Genomic DNA, 27,860 nt, shown 5'->3' with positions numbered 1-27,860 from the left:
ACTCCAAAAATGGATCGCACCCACTTAAGCCAACTGCTAAAATTAGTTCAGCAAAGTATTGCGTGGCAGTTTATCATGGTGCTATTAGATATGGTACGCTGGTTTTGCTAAACTTTTCGAGGTGAGTGTCCATTGGCAAGCTGACTATGCTGTCAAACATCCTAATCGTGGGTCAGGATGTTTGACATCTCCCGTAACAAACACTCAAATGTATTTTTGTGTACAAACTTTATTACAGCGTACGACACATGAAATAATAACCGCAGTTACCTGTATAATGCTCATTTTCCTTTGTAGCTATTGCTTTCATTCTTTTTTGCCTCTACATTCGCTTCACAGTTTTGGGTTGAACAGGGTACAGTAAGACCTTTTTACTGCAACTTTAGATGTAGCAAAGATATGAATATAATGCAGCAAACTGGAAGTACACTCGTAATTCTAGCAGAGCTAAACGTTTGAGACACTTGCAAAATAAAAATGGTACCCTAAAAAAAGAAAAAGTACTTTTCGGAGGTTTTGTTGCATACATATTATACAAATAAATATTCACAACACGAAGCATTGCCTAAAACATTGCAGCAAGGGGAAGTTTTACAAGTCGCTTTGAGAACCCAACCCCGCTAAGTGAGGCGCTGCGATGCGTTGTTGCAGGGTCCCTTCCGGAAGCGGTGGAGCAGCTTCTGTGGCGCAGCGGAGAGCCCCACACGTCGGGAGATGCCCGGCCGGATCTCAGCGGTCTGCTCGAGGAGAACGAGCGGCTTCGCCTGCGGCTTAGTCAGCTGCAGGTTCTGCAGAGGGAGAACGACCTGCTCAGAGAACAGGTGAGGCCGAAGTCGACCGGAACCCGGCTTCAAAGGGGAGCTCCAGCGGTTTCTCGCTGGAGCTCCCCTTCTGCGGTACCATGCAGTGCTCGGGCTCTGCTCTTCCCGGCGCACTCTTTGGCTGTGTTCCAAAATTTACTCGATCTTACTGCAGTGTTTGGGTTTTGTACTTTGGCGTTCCAAAACGTACCCGCGTCCAACTCTTTTCAATCTGTGTTCTCACGTGACATGACCCGCCGGAGTAAATCGGATTCATTTGGGTAAGATTTGGAACACAGCCTTTATCATCTCCAAATTCGAAATAGCCGCCGAGAAAACGGCAGAAAAAGGTTGCTGCAAAAGGATCTTGTTAGATCGGATCCTGTCAGAAAGATCCGATAATAGCAAAATGTTGTTATCTTTCGTCCTATTTCGTTTGCCTCAACGTCACCGAGAACGCATTGTGACAGGGGAGCAAAGTGCGTACTTGGGCAGTCGGTGCACGATCGGGATAAAGAGGTGCAAAAAAGGATACAAGGACAAGGAGCTGTGTTTGTGTGCATCTTCTGTAGTCATCTGCGTGTCCATTTTTGTACCGTTTAATTTATTCTGTCGGCGGTTATGTCAGTTCCATAAATGAACACGGGATACATGTGCACCATTTAATTACATGCAAAAAATGGTGGGAGGGATGCAGAAAGTAAAACAGCAGAAATAAATAATGAAGTTCCAATTTAGGCATCTCATTTATGCAGTGTGTACGTACACTGAAATTGTTATTATAACATAGTTAACCCGATTATTTACTTTATCCGACTATCTCGCTTATAATCGAGACAATTAACCGTACGATTAACGTTTCGGCATTTATAAAAGGCCGTTTTTTGGAATGGAGATGAAAGAATTGGTGAAACACATCGATACCGTTTCTTCTAAACTCTGCAGTTCCTCTGCAAGCTCTGTGAACAGTGTCGAGGTCTTAGAGGTTGAGAGTGAAAGTGCGAACGTAAAACGAGAGCGCCTTTGCGAAGGCCACTGAAGCGGCCGAAAAGCGGCCACAAACGACCACGGCGCTTCCCGCAGGTCACGCAGCTGGAGAGCAACAGCGCGGGGGAGCGCCAGGAACTGCAGGACCAGCGCGAAGAAGTCAGCCGGCTCGAGCAGGAAAAGCACTCGCTGTTGGCAACGCTGCAGCTGCTCCAGGAAGAGCTCAGCCGCCTGGAACGTTCCTCGGGGTGCGACCCCTTCTGCGGGGCCGCCTCCTCTTAGTCACGGGGACGGTGCACGGGACGCGTCTCTGACCCGCGCGCTTACCGCGTCGCCACTTCGGGATCGCTTTCTTCGCGTGGACGGAACGGTGCGCCAGACGCAGCGGTCGGAGACACGTTCCGGGCACCGCGGTCGCGGGACTTAGTCACGGGACTCGGCAATAAACCTCCCCTCCCCCGCGACGGCGGGGCGGGGGGGCACCACTCAGGCGACCGACGCCTACTTAGAGTTGCGACGTAGGAACCGGGCACGCGGCGTGCGTGCGCGCGCTTGTTTTAGGGACACTGTTAAAAATGGGGAGGTCGGAGAGGGGGATCTGTGCGAAGCCGCTCGCGGTCGCGTCCCGTCTACGGCAGTGCGTTTTTTTGGAAGGTGCCAAGGGGGGGCAGGGCGGCGTTTATCGCGGGCTTCCCACATGCAATATTAACCGACGAAAACCAGACGACTGCGCTTGTCTTCTAGCCTAGATTGTTGATCGGCGGAGGAAGTGGAGGGGGGACGTCGAACAAGTTTTTCCTAGTGGCAGCTCACCCGTATTACTAGTTTGGACGGCACGTACCAAACAAAAAGGAAACCAGCAATTTTTTCCTCGCAGCTGTTGTTGTTGTTGTTGTTGCTGTTGATGTGGCCTAGAGGGTCTGTTGCCGGAAAGAAAACGAAAGCTCTGTGTCTGTATGGCAGTGTGCTGCATCCGCTAAGTTTGTGCAATGCGTGTGATCCAACCCACGGTGTTCCACCCACCTCAACTTTTCGAAGTCGCCGCCGCGTCTTCGGGCAGCAGCAGTTCGAAGTCGCCTTGTCTATCGGGCTCCGGCACGGCATTCCTGGCACTGCACCGGCGAGCATGCAAGCTAGCTACGTCACTCTTGTTGATTTGTTGACGAATTTTTTTTACTCGCTGTGAGAGCCTTTAACTGCGCCTCTGTTGCGATACTACACCGACTCAATGCCTCCCGCACCTGGCAAACATTTGAATGACTTGTTTTGTAGATGAGGTATGAATAAATGACCACCAATGGTGAAGCAATACAAAGGTGTGGTGTCTTGGTTGTCCAAAATGGAGCTGGTGCCGAATGTGACGTATAGTTCATCTCGAGACTCGAGCATAGTGACTCTACCTGTGACTGGTGTTGTCTTCTAGAAAACCCCACTCTTGGGTAGGTTCCTTAACTGAAACGTGGCTCACTTCAAACTAATGAAGGTGGACAAAACATCTGTAAATGATGAAACAGACACAGAGCCCGTCAGTATTGTGACACAAATTTTCGTAAAATTACAGATTTGCAGCAGAGCCAACAAAACTTTGCAAACTTCAAAATTATGTTTCTAAGCACCCATTCACTATGAAGAAACTCTTTTCTCAGTGTCAAATATCTTTGCATTCTGAAAAAGAACTCAATATCAAGGGCTTGCGCGTGGTCTCTCGAACGGCTGACACGTTTCAAGAAACCAGGCCATCTTGAAACATAGGGTGACCGCCTTCCTGCTAGCAGAATGCAGGACAGACTGACGGGGGAGGGGGGGGGTGGGTTGTAAGGGAAGAACGGTATTATATTTTGACTTGGGCAACTGCAAAAAAAGATCTTGGTGTGCAGTCGAGCTGGTGGAAGTTTACCATGATGCTTTTGAAGACAAGACTCGGGCCAAAAGACGAAAAAATTTTTCCCTCCTGCTCCAGTCTCGGGTTAAAAGACATCATGGAAAAAATAAGTATTCCAGGAAATTTATCAACACACAATGTGGAATGCGGCTCTGCTAACAATTTAATATCCTGTCTTGTTCGAAAGCATATTATACAGCTGCAAATTGTGTAGCGGCAATTAAGTTCAAATAATTTTCACTTCCAGTGATATATTTTAAGTTTTAATGCCACAATGTTAATCAATGTGTCTAAGTTGAAAACATTAAATTGACTGGAGCGGAACTTAATGCATCAAAAGGAAAGAAGCAGTAAATCTTTTACGGCTTCTTGTTTCTTGTTGATTCTTATTTTTACCAACGACGCGCTCCTACACAAATTTCGGAAGTTATGTTGCTGTTTTTGACCATTGTGAATTGCAGTCTTATTAAACTGTGTAATCGTCTTCACTAAAAAAAATTTTTTTTAATCTTTTCACAGCAATTTTTTTGCATGACACGGCACGATTTGAAAATAATTACAATAATCTCTCTTGACGAGCAATTTTCTCTTGCAATATTTCGCCACTAAGGGAAGAGAGGCACAATGGCGCATGCATGTCTGTTCTCGTACGAGAACGGCGGTCACTTTTAGCAATTTTTGGATAGAAAATGGTGTACCATCACGATTCACACGTTTACCAGCGACCTCCGCGCTTCCCCGTGCCCCGTTGTTCAGCAGCGCCATGAGACTCATAGTGAATTTAAAGACAGTGTGAAATGCAGGACATTTTGAAGATTTTGATATTTCTTGTGGGATGCGGGACAGCCCCGCGAGTCGCAAGACGGGTGGTCACCCCAGTCTCTTGGAACACTGGCATGTTCCAAGAGACCAGACCGTCTGGAACGTCCTCGCTACTGATCTTCTCAGCACTCCGAATGGAGCCACAGTCTCAAATACTCAATACTGAGGCCATTCTCAGCGTGGTACCATCCTTGTACTGAACGTTTGCTCGTTGTTTCTCAGAACACTGGCATGTTCTAAGAGATCAGACCGTCTGTATATAACGTCCTGGCTACTGACGTTCTCGGCACTCTGCATGGAGCAACAATCTTGAATACTCGATACTAAGGCCTTTCTCCGTACGATATTATTCTCGTACTGAACGTTGGCACGTGGTCTCCCAGAACACTGGCACCTTGTACCTCATACGAACGAGCACATGGTCTCCCAGAATACTGTCATGTTCCAAGAGACCAGACCATCTGGAACGTCCCGGCTACTGACCTCTTCAGCTCTCCGCATGGAGCCACAATCTCGAATACTCTATACTGAGGCCTTTCTCAGTACAGTACCATCCTCATACTGAACGTTGGCACATGGTCTCCCAGAACACTGGCATGTTCCAAAAGACCAGACCGTCTGGAACATCCCAGCTACTGACCTCCTCAGTTCTCCGCGTGGAGCCACGATCTCAAACAGGTCGTCCAGCATGGTCTCCTTGAGTACCCAGTCCCCCGGAGTGCTGCAGGTGAGGGAGGGGGATGCATTCACCTCCAGCAGCCAGGGCCTCAGCTGCTCGTCCAGGAGGATGTCGTACCTGCAGCAAGGCCAGAGAGCGCTCGCGACGCCCATTTGTCGGGGAGCGACCTCAGCCTCACCCGTAGCACTCGAAGCAGTGCCAGTCCGAGAGCATGGTGCCCTGCAGTGGGAGGAAAGACATCCGTCGTGGGTTTCTCCCGTGCGATTCGGGTGTCTCAACCGTGAGGTGATATTGTGGAAGCAGATTCGTTGTTGCATAGCCTGCTATGCTCTGCGAGCTCAAGTCGAATGCCGGTCATGCAGCAGTAGGTATGTTTAGTTGATCAGTTATGTGTCATTAATATATCACGTGTGTACTGAGGACCCCTGAAGTACTTCACAACATTGCATTTGCAATGCGCGATAGGTTCCTCGGATTGTGTGAGGAGCCCCCAAGTTTGTGAGATTCTTCTGAATACTTGCGGTCTCTCAGTCCTTCTAAAGCTTTTTTTTAGAACGCTTGCTTAAAGCTTGCGAGAATCTTTAATAATGCTTCCAAGATTTTCTATAGTGCCCTCGAGGATAAAGGATGCATTCGACAGTCGCCAAAGGATGTTGGGTTCCCTTGGGGGTTCTTGAAATTCTCAAAAGTCTCAAGGCTTTTTAAGAAGCATTTTTACCAGACTCTCGATGGAGCCTCTAGAATACAAGACGCTTCAGGGTTCTTAAAACTCCACAAGATTCTTGAGATTCCTTAAGAACCTTTTCCAGATTCTCAATGGCACCTCTAGAATTTGAGGTTCATCGGGATTCTTGAGACTTCTCAAGACTCTCGAGGTTCCTTAGAGCCTTTTTCTCCAGGCACTTGATGGCTCCTCTTCTCAGGGTTTTCGAAACTATGCAAGATTTCTGGTGGCGTTTAATTAAACATTAATGCTTTCACATTTACAACTCATAAAAAGTGCTTAGCTGTCCTTGAAATTTTTCTCTGGATTCTCGGTAGCCCCTCTAGAATTTAAAGTTCCTCGGGATTCTTGAGACTTCTCAAAACTTTCAACATGAAATATCCTTTGACTAGGTGCTTAGCATTTCATAAGGCCTCATAAGCAAGACCGCAAAGCTCAATGTTGATTGGTTAACCGGGGAGGTCACGTGACCAGAGGGGTAGGTGAGGAGGAGCTTGACCACCTGAGTACACTGATGGAGGGAGCTAAAGAGTGAAAGGCTCTAGAAGATAGCCAGGTTTATCAACCCTGCATATGTAAAACTCTGAGTATCACTAAACGTTTGTAATGCCATTATATTTCTCGTATGGAACAGAATATTGCCTAGCAATTTGCCAGAAACCTGAGAGTTTTGTCAGCTTTCGCGGTGATATAGCTAATGTGTGGTAACCATAAAAAGATCAAGGTACACCTAAGCATTTCTTAAGAGTTGTGAATGCGAAAGTATGCAAGCCGCTCGTCCGCTCTCTTTTCCGTCTGTGTCAGCACGTGTGCTCCCCTGGACATGCTGACCTTGGACGCTCCATGTTAACGGCGCGCTGATGGACACGCAGCACCATGGGTAAACGGTCGTGGAAACTGACGAGCGCAGCGGCCAGTGGGAGCCCTGTCGACGCGCCAGCCAATGGAACCGAAAAAACTAGGTGTCGTTTTCGCGCTTCAAACTGATGATGTCAGCTCAGTTAATGCTTTCGCATTAAAAGCAGGAAGTTTAGTACGATACATGCCGAGATACATGTAGGGACGTTTTCTAAAGTTGAATCGAATAGAGTTTTGTTAAAGGGATGCTGAAGCGAAATATAGATTTTGCAAAATAAGGCTGCATAAGCGTTGAACGGGACGCTGCGAACTTCAAAACATCAGTCGTACATCAACATCTCAAACGGATGCCCGTATTTTTGGAAAAGGAGGGCGCAATCAAGCGAGGGATGTGACGTCGTTACTTTCCTGGAACAAATGAGAATGAGGGGAAGCGGCCTCGCTTTTCCTCTCTTCGGATCACCTGCTTGAGAGGACGAAGTGAAAAGGAGAGGGAATGAGAATCGTGACGTCGCATGTCTTGTTGGCCTCGTCGGTTGTGTTCAGTCGCGCAGCTCTTTCCCAAAAATACGGCCATCTGTTAGAGATGTCTCTGAATGGGTGACGTTTTGGGGTCTTGTAGCATCCCGCCTATCGCTCCAGCTTTGTTTTGTGAACTCCATATTTCGGTTCAGCATCCCTTTAAACTGTGTAGGACTATGCTTGTTAGCGAAGTTGATTGATCTAATATTCATTTGCAACTACTGACGTCATGTTTCAAAATGCTTCAAATCATTAACAGCACATTGTCCTCCTGATTACCAATCATACAATCATCGGTATCTACTTTTATACTGCACTGAATAGAGGTGGGCAGGTTATTCACGTAAATAAAAAAAAGCGACGGACAAGACACGATTGCCTGGGGCACTCGTGATTTTACTATTTAATGTCGCGATTCATTATATGTTTGTTTTCTGCATACGGTTAAAAAGAGAACCAGAACTTCACTCCATCCTGTATATATAGCTCTATTTTTATCAATCTCTCTGAATTCTGCGGGTTCTTCAAAACCCTCCTAGATTTCGAAGGTTTTCTAAGTTCTCCAAAAGATGTTCCTGGCAATGCACGAAGCCTCTCAAACAATGTCGCTTACTGCCACAGCACGCAGGGAATGGGCCACCACTTGGCGCAGATCTTGCCAGAGTTTGTTGGCTGCCTGGGAACCCCTGGTACCACACACCCACAGCTCCAGGCTCCTCAGGTCCCACTTTCCCCCATGCTGGCTGTTGTAGCGCCCCTGCAATTGTATCAAAAGATGAATCCTCTACTCCTGACAAAATTTCCCCCTTGACAGGAAAGCTATGCAAAGCGCAAGTTCGTCTGCTTCTTGCACAGGGGTTGCGATGATGTCAGAACGCTGAGCTCCGATTGGCTGATTGAAAAGGATAGTCAAGGCATTTAGCATTGAGGTCTACCCACTATCCTTTCAATCAAAGCCAATCCTAGAAGCATGCTCTCCAAATAAATTTTTAACGGCAATTTTTTTTTTATTTCGAATTTAACAGTAACTGTTTTGTTAAAGCACTGTTCATACGAGTGTTTTCTTGTAGCTCCTTGACATCATTCTTGAAATGTTTACACGTCGAAAATTGTTCATAACATATGATTCATTTCAAATAATGACACAGAAGTGCATGTACGGTATATTTATCCAGTTAGCTGTCGGTCGATACTAGCCAACATTTTGGCAGAAAACATGCCTAGAGGAAAGGGAAGGGATGAACGTGCAAATAATGCGCTGGCGGCGCTTTCGCATAATTCGTGCAACTTAAGGGGCGTGCTTTTTCTGAACTCGTTGCAACTGGCACGTTTTTAAAAGTTCTTAAGAAAGGTGAATTTCCGTCTCAACAACGTGGAAGAGAAGCATCTCACCTACTGCTACAACCTTGCAAGAAAAAATGTTTGCAATGCTACATGTAGACTATATTTAATGAAGTTGACCCTTGCAGATGTTTTATGAAAATATATATCTTGTGTGCTCTATTGCTGACATGGTTATCCCATAGCTGCTTGTGTACTGAAGGAAGAGACCCACAACAATGTGGCACAAAATTATTGGACCTTCTGTTTCAAGCTTACTATCATAGACTGCAATGCCATGTGTGTACATATTTAATGCGGAGAGAAAGTCGTCTGCTTCTTGCGCAGGAGTTTTGGTGACGTTAGAAAGATGCCACTCTAATTGACTGCTGATTGAAGGATAGTAGGTAGACTTCAAAGCAAGCTGCCTTGGTCTACCCACTATCCTTCATTCAGAACCAATCAGAACTCGGCGTTTTGACGTCGTGACAACCCCTGCAAAAGAAGCAGACGAACTTAAGTTCTGCTCAAAATTGACCCTGGCGGACATTTTATAAGAATATAGCTTGCATGCCATAACACTCGCACGGTTACCCTACAGCTAATTCTGTACCGACGCTGACACACAACAACATGGCACAGAGGCATCCAACCTTTAGTTACAAGGTTATGATCAAAGATGTAGTGTGTCATCATAAATGCATCGAATCGATTTTACGCTCACAAATACTCCACAAAAAATATCGCAGCTTGTGTGTCGCATCCCCAATGTCGTCATCGTGCAGCTGCTCGCATAGCGAAGTGGACGCACCCCTTGCCTCTGCACGGAGACGTTTGTGAGGTGGACAAGAGGGTCGGTCAGGTCCTGGAGCGAGTAGTGGAGCTGGCAAAGGCGACAGAATCCCCGGCGGTACCTGCACGTCGAAGTAGACTGGATTGGATTGTGGTGGCTTGTGAGCCCGAAAATTGCACGCTCTCGTTTGGTCGACTCACAGGTAGGCTCTGAGTGGTCGGAACGAAGTCACGAGGGTGTACAGCCGGAGGTCGAACTTGCGGCCCCCGATCAGGAGCGGTCTCTCGAGGTACCGGCACACGACGTGCGGTTCCTTTGTCCCCTGCGAGTCCCAACTGGAAGCGGTGTTTTGCTCTTCATACTCAGGTTGGAGTTAATTACAACTAGGATAGAATGTGCTTCGTCAATGCATAAAATATGAAAACAAAAAAGACCTGCTTGGCTTTTGTGAGGATATTTATATATTTTTCGTTGTGTCCAAAGGCTAGAATGTGCATGCCCGTTGCTAGTTGTGCCACATAAATAAGGTTTGTTGGTGTCGAGCAATACATGCATGTGCGAATGATTGAATACTTTTTTTTATTTTTATATTTTAAATATAGTATAAACTTAATTTTTAGAAAATTATGTTTACTTGCATTGCAGGGCACCTAGGTGACCTCTGTCCAAGGTACTTTTCACCATGTTTAACCTTCACCAGCTTACTTGCACGCCAATACATTTAATAGAAGTTGCGAATACTTGAAAGAACAAAACATCGAGGACGTACTGTGTCCGTCCCTGACCTGATTGTTTTATCCTTTCAAGTATTCATATCTAACTGTGCACCAACATGCTCGTTTTCAATTAATACAAAGTGATCGAACATATGATTTTTTTTGTTTAGACCAGGACTGGTTGCTAGACTTGCTTTTAACTGTGGACAATAGTGCAGTTTACACTCTTCAGTATAAGGTGTACTGTTGAACACTACCTGTTCAGAAGCCCCTTGACCTGGCTTGGCTTGTTCACAAGAGAAATGCCGACACCTTGAGCTGAAAATAAATACGCCCGTGAAACAAGGAAACGGCTAGCGTCTTTCATGCCTCTAAGCCCCTACCCTTTCCGCATGGCTTCACGATCCACATGCTTGGGGCAGTCTTCCGGAACTCGTCCACGAACATGTTGTAGTCTCTCGGAAGCACGAAGGTCGGGGGAACAAGGTCCGGGATGGGACCCGAAGATTCACCGTCGGCGCTGTTCTTGTTGAGTTCCCTACGATAGCGCTTCATGTGCTTAGCCATCAGGTCCTTACGGGTGAGCTCGTAGTGCGTCGCGAAATGGTTGATCCTCCTGCAGTCGTAGAGGGAGCTTGAGGTGTGAAGCACGTGGCAAAGTAAATATGTTATCTCGTACGTAGTCCGGTTACATATGTGTGCTTGCGTATACTCCATGTCGCTAGTTGTGTGAAGTGCAGGCGAAGGCAACGGCTGGTGAAGAGAGAAAAGGAGCACTAGGAAGGCAGGATGGGAGAGGAGGGCAATGGAGGGCGAGGAGAGAAAGGGATAGCACTAGGAACGTTAGAGAAAAAAGGAGGTTTCTCTCCTCGTCCCCAGCCTTTCTAGTACTTGCCCTTCCACCCCTCGCCTGGCGTTGCTTTTGCCTGTAATGCACGCAACTAGGGGCACGGAGTATATGCTCAAACATTGTGGGCATTGCCTGCGTGTTGAGGCGGCAAAAGGCAGCCTCCACTCTGCCCTTCGCCCCCTCCCCCGAATCGGTTTATAAAATCTGAAATGTTTGGAAACCAATGAAAACTTATTTATTTATTTGTTTTAGGGGAAAGCGAAACTGCTTACTGGTGATCGGAAAGCCTTGAACCGTAGTCTGCACTGAACACTGCTCTCACACCTGCCACAGAAGCCCTGCAAATAACAATGTTTAGTTAGGAAGACATCACGCTTGTTCGCAGATTTTGTGAAATTGTTTTTTGTTTTGTGTTTCTTACCAGTAAATGTTCCAATCTTGATCGGGTTCTACTCTCAGCCAGTTTCGCCTTGCGAGTACGCTCATCAAAACCGGCTGCTCGACGTCGCAGCAAAACTTAAGCGGACTGGCCGTCATTCTACAAGTCATTTGAATTCCTCGTAAAATTGACCTGCTTACAAACCGCAGCGAACTTGCCGTTTTTGAGTACACATAGCTCTGTCGGATCTGCAGTAGCAATCAAGCTGCGGTTGTTGACGTGCCGGATTGGCGTTGCTAGGCGACAGCAGCGACAGCTTAAGAGTGTCGATTGAGCCACACTTTCCCGCAGTCGCGATGTGCCTCAGTGTCGTACCTTCAAATTCAACCGGGCGCCAAAACTGAGCCGCAGTGTGGTACGCGGCTGGTACGCACGCGCACACAACGCTGTTGGTAGGAAAGCATGCCGTCGGCCGCTGCCAAAATCGAAAAGCAAAGCTCTTTGGAGGGCCAAGATTCTCTAAAGAGCATCATCACCATCTTTGAAAAGAAGACAAGAAACTTGGAAAAGCGAAAGGTGGGCTTGTTACACCGGTTACCGCGGTTTGAGGGACCACGCGAGGTGACGAATTCCCGTCGCCGACACGTCATGTTAAGCCTACGCAGGGCCAAAGTCTCGCATGCGACGCTTGTTAAACCGCACGCCGTCTTGAAGCACGATCTCCTGCGCCGCTTTCTTTCGGTTTGGACGCACACAAACGTGTTCTTTTTCAGCAGGTCGCCGTTGATGCCGCACGAGTTTAGGCCTAAAAATGGCGCAGCAAAGTTTGGTGCTCCCCCCTCCCTTTCCCTTTTTTGAGAGTTGCCCAAATTCCTCGTTGAGAGTGATTCAAGCTTACTTTGGGTCTAGCGCACGTTGAAACCAGCGTTTACTGTAATCTGCATCTAAGCGCCGTAGCAGATCGCACGAAACTTAACCAGTACGGCGAACTTGTCACAAAGGAATAACTGCGCGGTTTTGTTTACGCAGTTAGCTTCGTCGCTGCTAATCGCTAGTTTCACCGGCCCTGCCTCTTAATTTCCTTGTCTAGCTTGTCCAGTAATCCAACGCTAGATCGATCCGCTTCAACAAGAGATACATTTCGTCTTTTTAAAAAATCAAGCACTCTTCTAGCCACAAAAGGCTTGTCTTCATTTGGGAACAATGACAAGTTGGGCGTGGAAGCTTTGTCGGCGAATCGAGGGCCTTCCGCCTCGTTTAAACGACAGTAGATGTTCGCGGAGTACCGAAATCGACGAACTTGCACTCGCAAATCGGAGGCGTCACCAGTGTAGATCCAGCGTCGGAATAGAGCCTTCATGTGCTGGGATTATGAGGCTTCACTTTTCTACATTCCGCTAGGATACGTGTCTCCATCCATTCGGCGAGCTCGCGTATAAACTAGAAAATAATATACTTAAAAAAAAAAAATCCCACAAAGATTATTTATAAAGAGGGAATTACGTCTGCTGTGCTATACTGTAAAGTACCATACCACGTATTCATAAACAGTCGTGGAATGAGCATAACAAAAAAACAAGTCAGTAGTACCAAGAAAAAACCCAAGTACTGTGTCGTCCTGACTAGTTTTCCCACTCCAAAGTTAAGAGAAAAAACAAAAAAAACGTTAGTCTTCAAATAACTCGCTTGGGCCCTTGCAATGACACAAGTACCTGCAAACACCTAAGGATGTGAACGGCTAATCGGAGAATTTTGGGATTCCCACTGGTGCTCTACAGTGCGGTGCTCTGTACTCTGTTCACCCCCTGAGGTGACGGTGGTGGGAACAGGCACTCACCTGACCAGTCGGTCGCCTCCCTCCCCACCCGACCTCGCTCTGCCGCGCAGGTATGGGTGGCAACGTGATCATGTGGTGAAAGATCAATGTACAACTGGTATTAGCGTGCCCGTAGCTTCCCACTGGCCTGTCAGCTTGGGGTATGGGGTATAACGTGGGCTGGTTCAGACATACGCATTTGACTGTGATCTGCTTGCTACCTCTTGCAATTAGAGCACATGCCGGCACTATCGATCGGGGAGCCCTGGGACGCTACCGATCTGCATAGATTTCACGCACCATTCTTTTGCCGTGTGCTTAAAATAATTCTGACATTGTTATGGTCAACCGTTTCCGATAGATCAGGGGTGGCCAAGCTGCGGCTCTTCGCGTGTTGAAGTGCGGCTCGCAGCTCCCTCCCTGCCCTCCCCCGCCTTTCTCCCGGTCACACGAGCACTTCCCCAAAAAGAGAAATAGAATGCGTTTTAAATCGAAAGGCAGGTTACAGTCTGGTAGTCTTGTGCTACTTCTACCTTACATACAGTGGGACTGCTTTTGACTCGGATTGATTGAAAGTAGTTTGAGTTTCGTTTATTACTCTGGACAAAACTTGCAAAAGCCCCGCGGCTTTTGGAAGTTTCGTGGTTTTGTTTGCGGCTCTTAGGTCGGGTCAGCCTGGCCACCCCTGTGATAGATCGTGCATAGGTCTGATCTCGCAGGTGCTGCACGACCTTCAGTTAGTTTTAGGCAGACTGGAGGCACTCCAGTCCTTCCCGATGAATGGCGCCAGTGTGCCCTCTTCTCATAAGCAATTGCTACACAGTCAAGATCACGCTTAAATGCTAGTGTGTGGAACAGTCTCGTGTTCTCCACATAGTTTTCCGAAAGTGGCCGCACATTGTATTGACGAAGATGTCCGAATTTGGGGTACGAAAGACTTTTGGTACCACTCTGTTCGATTGGTGTGTACAGGGGAAATTGGACAACCTGAAAAAGGAGTTGGAACAGGGCAAGGAACTCAATGAAGACCAGAAGGTGAGTGCACATGTGAAGTTCCTGTTATTGGCATACCTATGAACCATTGTTAAATTCTTTTTTTTTTCTTTGGGTTTTCTAGCATGTTGTAGGGCTTACCGTGATCCTCATATCCAAGATGGTTGTAAAACCCGTCACCGGCAGTGCCAGATCATGGTAAAATTCGCCACCAGATTTTGGACATCTGGCATGTACCCAAAACTAGTTAGGTTGAAAGGACACTAAAAGGGTATTTATGCTTGTCGAGGTTTTTATTTTTTACTTTTTTATGACACATGGGAGCCCAACTACCAAGATCACAATTTGCGGCTCGAAATCCCGCCCGAAAACCGCCGATCAAGAACTGGCCGGTTTGAGTCGCGCCCATTCTCTTCTCCGTGGTCAGGTGCCATTCTTTACGGTTTAGACACAACCACCAAAGATAATTAAGGCTGTGGGTCATCGAAGACACACACTCAATATTAAAAATAGGAAGAAAGAATATACAAATTTTTTGTGGCTTCTAATATACTGCAAATACATTAATTAAAAAAAAAAATGCACAGCCACGTGATTTGTGACATATTTCCTCCTCTAATTATATTTCTTCTTTCTCCCCAGTCCAGTTTCGGTTTTGAGCAGTGGCGCTTTTTTACTTCATTAAAAATATTTGACGCTGTAGCAAAATATTGATTGGGTAGTCTTTTGACATCATAATAAATAGCCTGGGAAAAAAAAAAAATTGGGGAGGTGTCAGTCTCTTTTTAACTCTTTCCTGACCACGGTAACAGCAGCAATTTTCAAAGCATCCATGCGAGCGCTTTTTTCCCGACTAATTTGCGTATGCAGAAATGTGACACATCAGAATGTGACCAATTAGTTCTTTCAAAAGAAACAGATTAGTGAAATGGGAGAAAAAAATCTTTAAATTTTATTTCTTGAAAATAATGTGTCTGGGGAAGGCATATGAAGGCCAAACTTCTACAGCTATGTGAAATTAAATGTCAAATAAGAAAAATTTTAAATATAGAAAATGTGCCCCATACGCCATTACTTCTGAAAGTTAAGGCGCGTTCACACTCTTGCAACCGAGTACGACCGAGAAAGACTTCTTGGGACCGGATTCACTGAGCGGAGCTGGTCCTAAGAGATCGCAAAAGGCTTAAAAACCGGTTTGGTCTCTCTCGGTCGCACTCGGTTGCAAGAGTGTGAACGGGCCTTTAGTGTGCTCTTACTGACGTCTGTCTTCGGTGCGTCGAAAGGTTGGCCTCCGTCTTTGGTGCATCGAAGGGTTAGCCTCCGTAACGTGTGCTTTTTTGATGGAATGCTCATAGTGGTGAAACACAGATAGTACACCTCACATCCCCCGCAAAATGCTTTCCTTGTATTCTACCTTGGTTTTGTCATAGCCTCGATTGTAATTCCCTCATATTTAGAATTTTTGTGCGCCTTGTTGGGAACATGAAACGTCCACGTCGGCTCAGGACAGCGTTGGAAATTATAATGATGCTTACCGACAACCATCTGTTAGCGACTCCTATAACCACTGTTCCCAAGACTATTTTTGACGGCACGCAAGCTTGTGATCAAGCTAAAATCTACGTTGAAACCGAAACTATTTCTTTAACTATCCACATGATTGTGGAACACAATTCTCTGCACTAAATTCAGTTTTTTGACGACGCTTGGAAACCGTAGGTTACCGGTGATCGATGACTTATGGGCACGGTCAGGAAACGGTTTTTACTTTTTCCGAAAGTACCGAAACTGATCAACACAAATCATTGATCTTTTTTAGGCCCTTTTCTATTATTTTTAGTGAGATAAAACTTAGTGGTTTCGCAACCTCTTTTTGGTATGGCATTGTTGCTTGTCATGGCAGAAGCACTGAGGTTTTGAGGATGGTAGCAGCCTTGAAATGCTGCTCGCACCGCCGTACGCACGGAGCGTAGGCAGCTGATTTCACCATCTCCTTGCAGGCGGCCGTCGGAAAGTATGACCAAGTGTTGGAAACGCTGGAGCTGACTCGGGAACTGCAGAAAAGCGTGACGACGGTCATGCAAGACGTGAGTTCCCTGTGTCCGCGATTACCCACAGTATTAATCTCGTCCTGGGTAGTGGCGGGAGGAGCGATACGCTCGGTAACGACGATGGGACAAACGTGTTGGCATCGCAACACGTCTAACTGAAGCCTGCTAAACGTTTGGGAATGGTGAGTTGATTGTGGGAAAGACTAGCAATTATCCATCTTGTCCTTTGGGGGCAATCTTCAGGAGCTTGGCTGATCTAAGTTGGGACTTGTGTTTCGATTGGACTCTGCTTTCAAGTGGTGGGCTAGCTATTTGGTTGATTTCAATCAATTTAAATGCTAAAAGCACAAGCACTGAAAAAAAAAAAGAGTAAATTACTTACCATATTTGTTTGTTTACCAAAACCTGTAAAACAATTGTCTTTTTTATGGGGTGGATTAAGCTACTTATATGTGTGTTTAAGATTGGTTGTGATTTTATCCAAATGGTGTTTCAAAAGGCAAAACCCAAAAGCATATTGGGTTCTCCAAGAGTCAAGCTTGTAGGAACTGCTTTGTGCGGTGCATGACGTCGGGTATAGTAACTAAAGTTCATTGGAGAATAAGACCCAGCATGTCAAAAGACCAGTGCATTAAATTCAAAATCCTATTTTGGAAAGGTGCAGTGGCGGTGGGCTTAAATAGATTTTGTCCCCTTGTGCTCTGACATTGAAGTCCTAAAAAATACCTCGCTGCTTTGTTTTTCTCTAGAGCATTTGTTCTTTCGAAATCAGGAATGCACGAATGTCTGTCGCAGTGGATGACCAAAAGGCCAGAAGGGGACCGCCTCGCAGACTGCCGACGTAACACCTTCCAACGAGCCTCTTGGCATACTTCTCGTTGCGAGCGCCGCTCTTTCCCGTTTCATTGCGTTTGTTCTCGGGCAGAGGTCTAACGGTACGGTGCGAGAAATAAGAGCCACAGAGGTGCCGTACGATGCCTCGAGGCAGTCAAACAGCGTTTTTCACATTTTACATTCTGTTAAGTACTATCTCGGATCTTCCAATTGGTTTCCTTCTCTCCCAAAGTTAGAGAATGGCGGCCATGAAAAAAAAAAAAAAGAATGAAAAATCACGAACTATAGACCTTTTCTACAAGGGTGCCACCATCTTGAATTACCGTCACTTCCAAGTATGGGCTAAAACATTGTTTTGTCGTCCCCATGCCCATAGAAAACATTTATGACGTGAACGTAACCGTCAACTATTCTCGTTTTGCCTCCCCTCTATTTTTTTACTATTTTCAGTTTGAAATGTTTTATTATTTTTTTGGCGCCCATACCGGAGTGTCTACCAGGTGGCTGGGGGCGAAAGTAAATGAAAAAAAATCTATACCTACACGTCAAGTCTAGCGGCAAATTTTCTACTTACACTACCGGAGGCCAGCACCGGGCGTCATGTCAATGTTGCGCGTGCAGTCGCAGCACGGGTCCCAGCTGAACGGTGACGCAGCTCAAGTGTCCATGGTTGAAAAAACCCCGAGATTTAGTGTTGTGTCATTTACCCGCAGTCTCGGGTTTTTTTCAACCATGTGCAATGTACACCAGTTCGTTTGCACCCTTACTTTTTGTTCAAGTGTCCAATCCGCCCCGCACTGGCCTCCAATAAGTGGCATGTAAAATTAGGCACAATAGCCTTGCATCACTAGTCTGTTGCAAGTCAAGAAAAGTGAAACAAGCTTTGCATGCAAGGCCCTCCCCGCTCTTATCACATTATTGAGCAAATGGCGGAGAGGAAGAAACCATTAATCACGGTGACCAGAGAGCTTTGGGGGTCGTCCTGCTTTTCTTGCTAGAAGGGGTCGATTATTCGTCCCTTTTTTTCGTTTGGCAACAAACTTGGTGGTGCTATTCATAGGGTAGCGCACACATTCTAGAATTTTTTTATGGGTTTTCCTTTCATCGTATTGGCTGGTTCGCACGTTTGTGTCGGTTGCATTCGCAGCAACCAGAACGACTGCATTGAAGCCAAACTCGACGGGACAAGTGTTTGCCGTATACAGTGTGGCAAGCGATGCAAGAGGCAGCTTCGTGTAGCAAGTCGCAGTCCACGGTTGTTCCGGTCGTTTCCGTCTGGGTTGTTGCAAATGCAAACGGCCTTTAGAGTGAATTACATTATGACGGTGCTATGAGCGGCTAATTCCCAAAGATGGCACTTAGATTTGATCCCGTGAATACTGCAAAACTCACCGTATACCTGGTTCAGGACCAAAAGCGTAGGAGGGCTATCGGCACACAGGCGGCCACTGCGTTTGAACTTTCGCGAGAAAGCGAATAATCTGCCTGCTTGGGGGGAACAGAAGGAGGAGCGAGCAGACGTGAAAGTGCAGAACATGAAGAAAACGGGTTCCCAGTTTCCTCCTCTCCCTTTTCTCTTGCACTCTTTGCTCCTCTCCCCACAAGAGCGGGTCTCTGGGTTGCTTTACACAGAAAGGAGGAGGGTCTCCCTCTTTCTCTTGAAGGGAAGGAAGGAATTGAGGGAGAGTTTTCTCCTTTCTGGCTGCTCGGCGACCTTTAAAGAGTCGTCCATGTTTTGCGCGGCGGAGCCGAGTGACTTGCGAAAAGACGACCGGTGTCTCCGTGCTGCGCAGCACCTGAAGCAGAGCAAGCGGCTGGCCCGCAAGGAGCAGCTGGAGCGGCAGCAGCGGGAGCTCCAGCGGATGCGGGAGCTGCTGGAGGTGCAGGACGTGCTGGCGACGCTGGGGGCCCCGGAGGCGCGGCAGAGCTTTTTGGAGGGCAGCGGGGGCGCCGTGGCGCTCTCGGAGGAGGCCCTGGACCGGCTGGACCAGCTGTACCGGCTCGTCTGCCCCGACCGCGAGGAGGCCGGGGGCCAGTTCGGGCAGCACGTGAGCGCGGCCGCTGACCACGTCATGGCACTGCTCGACGCCCGCCCCAAGGCTGTCCTCGACACCACCTGTATCCTTTTTGACGACGCGTCCACAGTCTGAAATCCACGAACTGGAGTCCGTAAGCTGTAAATCTATAGGGTGTCCCAAGTGGGCTGCCGTAAAGCAAGCCGGAAAAGTCGTCGCCTGTACGTAGGAAGCTCAAACCTGTGCCAAATGTGCACTGAGCAGGTCAGCTTCAATACATGCAAAATTTCAAGGCATAGTTCACTTCATGCAATAAATGGGAGCAAGACTGGGCGTGTTCGCAAACAACCGAGTTAGCGACGCTATTTACTTGTGGTGCCATCTCTTGATAGGTGCAGTGAGGAGATGACAACTTTGTTTTGCCTGTTGAGAAATGGTGCCACAAGTACAACTAGCATTGCTAAACTGTGTCGTTTGCGAACGTCCCTGACTTTGGCATGCTTTTTGCTTTAATATATTTTTTAACAGGAAGAGAACCAAGCCTCGAAATTTCACACGTTAAAACTGACCCGCTCAATGCACATTTGGCGAGAGTTTGAGCCTTCTACGGGTAGGCAGCAATTTTTGCTGGCTCGTTTTACAACGGGGGATCTGCTCGTGCCACCCCACATAAACCGGAATTCGTTTCCTGTGTTGGGAGAACAACGAATGGGAACGATTTTATAGACTGAGAAAGTGGTATGACGGCCTGACTGTACTTCTCAGTTTTCAGTTGAACCCCAGGGCAACTAAATGAGCAACGCTCGAGGCATCGACACAGTGCCTGGAGTGCGTCTCGGACTTTGCGTCCCGTTCCACTCACGTGTTGAAAGTGGCCCCTAAGTGGCAACAAACGACGTCACAAAAGCCGGAGTGTCACGATGTCGGATGTCACGAACCTGGCGTTTGGTCGTAGAAGTACCAGCGAAAAGCGTGCATGAACGCAAGTGTCGTCGCGGTGTCCCAACTCTTGGCCGCCGGAGCTTCCCTGGACTGTCTAGCCAAAGGGCCGACCCGCAGCGGAACGTACGTCTGCTGCATCCACTGTTGCTGCATGCAACATTGCCAGGGTAACTGCCGGCTATATATAGTTTTGCTTTGTTACCGACTGCTTTGACGTTCCTGGAGAGTGAAAATCATTTTCTGCAATGGCCTATAAAAACGTGACCGGCAATCGTGATTTCTAGCACCGAGGCGTCTGAAAGATCAATATATTGTGGATCCAAGTGACTTGTGCTCACGCATCCTACATGCCGCGTTTCAAATTTCCGGCGTTACTCGGGACTTCGTCGGGAGTCTACGCCGGAGTCGCTGATAGTTTGAGAGCGTTGGGAAGGAGATTTATTTAGAACTTTTGGTGCAAGGTTGTTGCCTTTCATAGCGTCCCAATTGTGCGTGTCGTGCATAGAACTTTCCCGACCCTTTCGGACCGGGAGATTTTATGTGAGGTTTATCTCGAGCTCCGAACTTGCGGCACGCAGTAGAGGCTTTGAATTGCCTTCCGGAAGTCCTTCGCCCGTAGACAACGGCCACGAAGACTTGTCATGCCCGAAAACCGACTCTAGCATGGGTGAGAGTTAGTCGAGGTTGGAAGCTCCCACACCCTGCGACTTTAGTAAAAGCGTCCTTGACTCGCCGAATCAGACAAGGCCCTCCGTGAGATGCTCCAGGAGATCCAGGGGTGTGCATACTTTGCCGGGTCCACCGGAGCGGACGAGTCCTCGGCCGGCCCCAACAAGGAAGCCGCTGAGGCTGAGGAGGAGGAGGAAGAGGAGGAGGAAGACCGCCAGCACGGGACGGCGGAAGCGGGGGAGGCCGAGAAGGTCCACCAGCCTGACCAGGACGCCTACCCCTCCGAAGCGGGCGTCCCTCCGGCGGCTGAGGTACGCGCCCCATGCTCAGTTTCACCTTACGTCCGACCGCTGCTGATGCTACGAGCCATCTCGGCCTGTCCGGCTCTGTAAATGTGGCACGTGGTACGCTTCCCGCCCGTCACTGTGCCCACCCTCCAAGCTCGCGTAACTGTCGCGTGGCCTTGGATTGGCTCCGGTGGCTCGTAGCATTTGCTGTGGTCGGTCGTGAGGTAAAACGGAGCATGGTTCCCTTTAAATTTTGCTGTTGCTTTCGGGTTCTGGTAGTAGCTGCCGAGCAGCCATATTGTCACTGATTGAAGCAGACTTGTGTGGAGTTTAGAAATAAACGTTTAATGATGCAAACTTGCACGTGCAGCCAAGCAAAGGGGACACCCAGGGGTGGAACAGCTGTGCCAAGGGCACCATTTTGATACACACGGAACATTCTGCACCTGGTTGCGCCAAAAACAGTAAATGTCCAAAATTGCGCCATGCTGCGCCAAGATACCTCGAAACTGCTAAAATGTGCAGAACCGCACGAAAAATTAAAAATTTGATTGGGAACCTCTAGTGTAGCCATTTATATGGCAAATCATAATTTTATCTTTCATCATGTTTAGATAAATTTCCGATAATTCTTACTTCTGATAATTCAAACATAATTTGTCGCTTCCTGGACTTTGAATTGATGAGGGTCTACGGTATGTGCACCACGGCTGGCTTCTCTGGGTGACCTGGCAATGGACCCTTCCCAGGCGGTGCAGGTGGCGGCGGAGGAGGTGTCCCTGCCCCCAAACCAGCCCGAGCTGCCACCGGTGCCCGTGCTGCCCCCTGGGGGAGCCCACCTGGACTTTCTGCAGGAGTCCCAAATCGACCTGGAGTCGCCCCACATGGATCCCGCGGTTGTGGCGGCACACCCCATGGCCGCCCCGCCCGCCGGCTTTGTGTTGCCGGTGGCCGACTACGACCTGGCCAGGTGAGGCGCCAGAGACTCCGGTCATCGACTGGAGATGATTATGAAAGCCCTTGAGACTAGGGTGAATCAGGAGACAGGACAAACGAGCTGGTGTAAGTCTACACCAGCTCGTTTGCGCACCTACTTTTGGGTCATCAATTGGAACTTCTATTTATTGACACAGAATGCATTTTAGGATCCGCTTCTAACTTTAGAGTATCACAAAGTGTTGCGTGTGAAACGTTATAATCTGGCCAGGTTTCTTTGCAAAAAGATACTTCGTCCCCTGGGAAGAATCCAACGTAGAATCTCTACGTCAGTAGTCTGACGCTACCTCTGTGCTACCAAAGTGGGTTGGAAAAGTTATTTTCGAGATGCTGTGTATGTGTTGCTGCAAGCTTCGATACTCCGGATAAAGCTGATGGACGCAGAATGTGTTCTATGTTTGTGTCGACCCAGTATGGACTTGCTGCATCCATTTTGCTCCTTAGGCTATTGAAGCTTTTGGAGTAAGCTGTTTGGAAAGCTGACATGAGCATAGAATGCATTCTGGGTCTGTTGGCTTTATGCGAAATATCAAGGTAAGGTATATCTTTTTTTTTTTTTGCGGCAATTTGTTTGTTATTGCTTTTTTGTTTTGATCTTCGGCTGGCAATGTAACCAACTGTGTAATGTTGTGGCTTGCTGCGATCCTGGCAAAGATGGATACGTCCGACTGCTGTTAATGCAGCTGCTCGTTTGGCTGCTAATTGTTCTGCTGCTGTTCATTCTGCCGCTGCTCATTTTGTCGCTGCTCATTTTGCTGCTGCTCCTTTTGCCGCTGCTTGTTCTGCCGCAGCAGCCACAATGGCGGCAAGGCCCGTGTCTACACGTCTTTTCTGTTGGCGCTGCTGCAAAAAACCTCCAGGACCTCGAAAACCCGTGGCATTACACGGCAACTCCTGTGGCATTTTGTAGCAATTTTGGGTACACTCCGGTGCATGTGTGGTGTAGAAAATAGAACACTCCTGCCTGAGATTGTTTCGGACACTGTTGCATCCTTAGCGAACCATTCTTTGACACACCCCCGCTGTCTCTTTACCCCCAGGCCCATCCCGACCCAGACGTTCACCAACCAGAGCTTCTCCGGGCCGCCCCAGGCCCCTGTTGCGGCGGTGGCCGAACCTTGCGTGCAGAGGGACTTTGCGGGCAACCAGCTGGGCTCGGAGGGGCCCAGGAGAGGGGGCCGGAGGGGGGGAGGGGGACCCCCGAGAATGCCCCGGAGCAACGGTTATACCAATGGAAAGGGTACGGCCCTTCGCGCATTGTCTCGGTGACGGCTCGTGCGGTGACCTTTTTGCAGTCATAGTTTCGACGGAAGAGGAGGGTTGCTGTTCCTTTCATCGGGATGTTTCTCGTGGTTGTTTGAACTTGTCATTAGGAGTGTTGCAAACCTGCCGAAGATTGAATTCAACCAGGTGCTACCTTTTTTCCAAATCTTTAATGCAAACTTTGGCAAGAGTTTATAACTGAAATTCGTGTGCACGTAGGCAGAGATAAAAAAAAAAAAAGCAGACGCCACCTAGCAGAAGAATGGTGTAATATTTATTGGGTGCCATATTTACTCGCATAATGAATGCAACCCCCCCCACAACGGGTACCAATAATTTAACTTTTTTTTTTCCTCATGTAATGAACACACGTCCTATTGTCGGCTCCGCGAGTCTCAAACTGCGTCCAACTTAGCTAGCCACCAAGCCAATTTTCTTCTGCTGCCAAGTGATCAAGTGAAGTCAAGCCAAGCCAAACCGCTCTTGTAGTCGCTGAAAGTGCGTAGTTGCTGAAGTGTCAACCGTGAAACCGAGCGGCGTGCACACTTGACGAAGCTTGGGTCGAGGAATTGCCCAGCCCCGGACATTCGCCTATCGGATGCATTGATGTCAACAAAATGCCATCGTCTGTGGTCCGCTTTCGGGCAGTGAAATCGTGAAAGTGGTTAGGCCTAAGAATGGTTGCGTCGCTCTCCATGCCGAGTGAGCTTCGTAGGGCGCTTTTCCTTTGGCAAAAGGTATGCCAAAAGCACCCTGTAAAGGTTCGCAATTTATAAAGCATGGTTACTTCGGCGCACCCACAACCAGCTGCAGCTGCTCCTTTGTCAGTGGAGACGTGCAACAGTACCTTGCTGTGTCATATTGGCACTTAATATGACCATTGCAGGAAGTGTGTAAATGCAAAAATTTTACCCAGCATGATGAATGCACCTCCCAAATATGTGTCAATTTTTTCGGGAAAAAAAAGTGTGTTCATTATGCAAGTAAATATGGTATATTGTTTCACATTAACAAACTAACTAAATCATGTAACATTTGTGTGTCTAGTTTCGTATTATGTAAAGTGTAAAACAAACCACTGTTAGTTAGTTAGTTTTTCGATTTTGAAAACTTTGTTCACAAAATGAACTGGCTGGTAGGAAAAATACTTTTGGTTTCGAGGCTAGGTGGCACAAGCTACCGCCTGTTATCAAGGGTGCAGTTGTTAACATCCATCCATTGTGTAATTTTGCCAAGAGTTTGAAGGTTCGTTAAACCTCTGGTTCGACAAAAATTGGCGGCATCCCTAGTTTCTACCTTTTTGATGGGAAGGTTCTTGACCTTTTGATTGGAGAGTTGCTTGTGGTTTGAGATCTGAACGTGTGTGCTCTGCTCTGCGGCAGGTGGCCAGTGGCAGTCGAATGGGGGAAGTCCTGGTCACGACCGGCCGGAGGGCAACAGGCCTAGACCGGCGGGACCACCCAGGGCGGCGGGTGAGTGGGAGCGTGACTCTGCACATTTTGGGGGCTCTCGGGCGTTCCTGTACCTCTTTCTGTAACCTTATCGCCGACTGAATTGGATGGTTCAAGCTAGAATTACCGGACTTAACTTTTTATTTCATTTATTTCACAATACCGTCAGTGCTATGGAGTGTGTGTTACAGAGTAAAGTATTACGTTCACTGTAATATTTGTGGGTAACACTTTTTTTATTTAGAGCGCAGCTCTTAGGCGCCTGTTTCCGGCTTGAGCGGCGTAACCAAGGTCACCCCAAGGTCATGGGACCCCTCAAGGTCACGTGACCCCCCCAAGGTCACGTGACCCCACAGGTCTCGTGACCCCCCCAAGGTCACGTGATCCCTCCCAAGGTCACGGGACCCCCCCCCCCCCCCCCCCCCCCCCCCCCCCGCCGAGATCACGTGAACCCCTCCCCCCGAGGTCAGGTGACCCCCCCCCCCCCCCCCCCCCCCCCCGAGCATGTTAAAGAATGAGAGGAGGAGAAGGGGTCTACCCACCCCTCAGTACCCTTCCCTCCTCCCCAAGAGCTGCGCTCCAATTCGGCGTTACAGGGAGTTGTAAACGGCTTTTTTATATATATACATATAAACAGCTCACTGTGGAAGTTTTGGGATCCAAGTTGTTCTGGTTCATTGAACCCCAAGAACTTACTTGAGAGCTTTATTAGCATTCTTGATTTTTGTATGTCTTGCTTTTTCTTTCTTTTTTTTTTTTTTTCTTTCACCAAAATTGTTGTAAGTCAGCCAAAAAACAGGTTGCATATATAACTGACGAATGGCAAAAATAATCCCTGGGGAAGGGGAACAAGGGGGACAAAGGGCAAACACAGATCTCTATACACGGCTAGGTGATGCTTGCACTTTTGCATTTAATTGCATTATAATCATATATAACTGTGATCCACAGGACCTGCTAGGGCCTTAGAACAGCTTTGTGATAGGTTGCGTGGCTTGACAAGGCGACAACTAGTTGGCCGTTTTCCCAGTGACATTGACTATGACATGGCTGTCATCTTGTTGCCATTTCAGTGTCTTTGGAGACATTTTAATGGGTTCAGGTCCTCCAACTTGCCTACGACAAAACGTCTCGTTCCAACTCGTCGATGCAGGTCGGGGGCCCGGCCGCGGCGGGATGAACCAGACGGGCAGGGCGCCGCGTGGAAGCGGCATCGCTTCGTATGCGAAGTAGACGCACGGATCCGGACCTCAAGAGCAGTTCCTGGATGACAGGGCGTGAACCGAAGAGCCAAAATGGCCGGGTGGGGGGGTTTCCAGGAAGACCCACCTCCCGGCAGGACCACTGTTTGTTGGATGACTGCTTGTGTGCGCACGTACGGTGCTTTCTTCCGTTCTCCGACCCCGCTGCCCCCGCGTCGCCGCCATCCTCCCTTGGCGCGCCACGGTTGCCCGCCGCATCCCTTCTCCCTGTTGGTTTTTCTCGTCCTGGGAGGCACGTGGTAGGACAAGTCGTTTACCCCCAAGCAGAAAGGTTATCTGCCGTTACTTGTTGAGAAGGAATCTACATGCTTGCACCTCTGGGCTAGGGTGGCAGTTGTATTAAAACAAAAGTATAGACCCTTTTCCCTCTCCAGGCTTTTTTTTTTTTTTTTTGTTTACTCGAGCTGTATTGGGATACTTGACTCTGTGTGTGTGTCTGGATGTGAGAGTGTGTGTGTGATGAGCAGGTTCCCTTTAACTTAGCCCTAATATAATAAAAGCTGAGGTCGGACTTCTAGTTTCACTTTGTGTCTTGTCTCTTTATTTCGGGGGTACTCGTGGAGCCATCGCTGCAGTAGTTTTTGATCTTGCCTTACAAAATCGCCGTGGGCTTTTCGCACAGGACACACTTCCTGTTGCGGAAATATTTGCTGGACGGCAGCTTTTAGCAGCCCGCTTTGGGACTTTCCTTGCCGAGGGGAAAGTGGCCTTTTGCTAGCACGTTTCGACAGAACCTTGGAGCATGCTCGTGGCTTGGGACGTAGCCACTTGCACAGACTGCTGGCTGTCTCCAAGGCGTTTGCTGTTTTCGGGCCCCGAACTCGGTAAAACAAGGGGAGGGTGAAGCCGTGTCGGCATAGTTTGTGTCCGCTCCGCTGTGAACGTATGTTTGCGCTGCAAAATTCACGTTTCTCGTTAAAAACAAAAAACCTTTTTTTTTTTTTTTTTTAATTTGCATAGCAGAGGACATGTCTTGCTAGGGAAGCCGTTCAGGTGAACAATTTTTTTGTTTTGTTTTTGTTTTGCTGATATTCCACAGTGCCTGGTGGTTGATAGTTGGCGGTACCTAACCCCTTTTGAGACGGGGGTCAGCAAAAGTTCAGATTGCCGACACAGGTAAAAGTTTTAGTTCTTGTTTTGTTTTAGCTTTTCCCACTTTTGGGACACCTTCACTGGTTGGCGATCAGACGCAGTCTCTCCCATTCAATGAGAATGCGCTTGGTTGCTAGTGGACCGTGGGCTCCTTCCCCGAATCCCAGCATTTTGGGAATCTTCTCTTCGCTGGTCGCCCAGGGCGGTCGACAGTGGTCTAGGGCAGGGCACCACAGCAGCACGTGGAGGACGTCCTCGCTTGACTGCCCGCACAGATGACGGGCTGTGTCGGTGTCTCCGAAGAGTTGGGCACGTCGGCAGCTCGTCATCAGCGCTCCTACCCGTGCCTGAAACAGTAGCACTCTTTCATGGTCTCCTCGGTAGTGTGTGCAGGGAGACGGCTCAGACTTGTGGAGCGCGTAGATGCTCTGGAGGCTCTGCTTTTTCCTCACCGCTTGTCTCCAGGCCTCAAGTTCAATCGCGTTCACCTCCTCTGTCACAGCCTTGAACCATCCTTTCTCCGATGTGGCCTCATGTCGCCTTATCCCTTTGCTGTACACAGAGTCGAGCCTGGGGATGGTGTTTGACCAGTTCGTCCTGCTGCTGCGGTATCTAACGTAGTGGAATGTCCTTTTGGCGTACGCTTCGTCTGGCATGTGGATCAGGCGCCCTAGGTATCCAAACTTGGCCCTTGCATCCCGTTGCTTGAATGTCGACCAGGCCATCTCTCCCGTGACGGCCAGGTTTGCAGTTGCCCCGTCCGCCCAGTGCCCACCTCCCGATTTCCACTTGATGGCGATCCAGTGTCTTAAGGGTGGTCTGTTGGAAGACCACTGCGTCGTTGGCATAGGTGACCG

At 48.2% G+C, this 27,860-nt stretch overlaps 3 protein-coding genes across 6 annotated transcripts in view; 2 read left to right on the top strand and 1 right to left on the bottom strand.

Annotated features, from left to right (window-relative positions):
• LOC8038195 (UHRF1-binding protein 1-like) overlaps positions 1 to 3,098 on the top strand; it is a 42,287-nt gene extending 39,189 nt beyond the window's left edge. Inside the window, exons 18-19 of the mRNA XM_029973530.4 lie at positions 652 to 821; positions 1,884 to 3,098. Coding sequence (XP_029829390.3) covers positions 652 to 821; positions 1,884 to 2,069 — 356 coding nt within the window. The 3' untranslated portion in view covers positions 2,070 to 3,098. The remainder of the gene's footprint in view (positions 1 to 651; positions 822 to 1,883) is intronic.
• LOC8038194 (probable tubulin polyglutamylase TTLL1) lies at positions 221 to 11,621 on the bottom strand. Of its 4 annotated transcripts, XM_002399963.5 has the most exons (11): positions 11,375 to 11,611; positions 11,226 to 11,291; positions 10,487 to 10,719; positions 10,361 to 10,421; positions 9,588 to 9,722; positions 9,406 to 9,508; positions 7,888 to 8,031; positions 5,349 to 5,389; positions 5,132 to 5,287; positions 2,811 to 2,899; positions 701 to 788 (listed from the first exon to the last, which is right to left on the bottom strand). In XM_002399963.5, the coding sequence occupies exons 1-10, from the start codon at positions 11,500 to 11,502 to the stop codon at positions 2,812 to 2,814; spliced, it is 1,155 nt and encodes a 384-aa protein (XP_002400007.4). In that variant the 5' UTR covers positions 11,503 to 11,611; the 3' UTR covers positions 701 to 788; position 2,811. The 4 variants fall into 4 exon arrangements, with proteins under 4 accessions (XP_029829394.3, XP_042142119.1, XP_002400007.4 ...); XM_029973534.4 differs by lacking the exon at positions 2,811 to 2,899 and having other exon boundaries at positions 221 to 788; positions 11,375 to 11,621; XM_042286185.1 differs by lacking the exons at positions 2,811 to 2,899; positions 5,349 to 5,389 and having other exon boundaries at positions 657 to 788.
• Positions 11,622 to 11,695: 74 nt separating this feature from the next.
• LOC8038208 (caprin-1) lies at positions 11,696 to 26,434 on the top strand. The gene is made up of 9 exons (XM_029973533.4): positions 11,696 to 11,908; positions 14,121 to 14,183; positions 16,142 to 16,228; positions 18,820 to 19,144; positions 20,725 to 20,963; positions 21,689 to 21,909; positions 22,976 to 23,175; positions 24,581 to 24,670; positions 25,803 to 26,434. Exons 1-9 carry the CDS (start codon positions 11,795 to 11,797, stop codon positions 25,880 to 25,882), a joined length of 1,419 nt encoding a protein of 472 aa, XP_029829393.3. The 5' UTR covers positions 11,696 to 11,794; the 3' UTR covers positions 25,883 to 26,434.
• Positions 26,435 to 27,860: the final 1,426 nt, after the last annotated feature.

This window comes from Ixodes scapularis, unplaced genomic scaffold (genome assembly GCF_016920785.2).
Source record: "Ixodes scapularis isolate PalLabHiFi unplaced genomic scaffold, ASM1692078v2 PGA_scaffold7__128_contigs__length_106722199, whole genome shotgun sequence".
NCBI classification, from domain to species: domain Eukaryota; kingdom Metazoa; phylum Arthropoda; class Arachnida; order Ixodida; family Ixodidae; genus Ixodes; species Ixodes scapularis.
The sequence above is the reverse complement of the archived record's forward strand: the minus strand, read 5'-3'. Positions and strand labels throughout refer to the sequence as shown.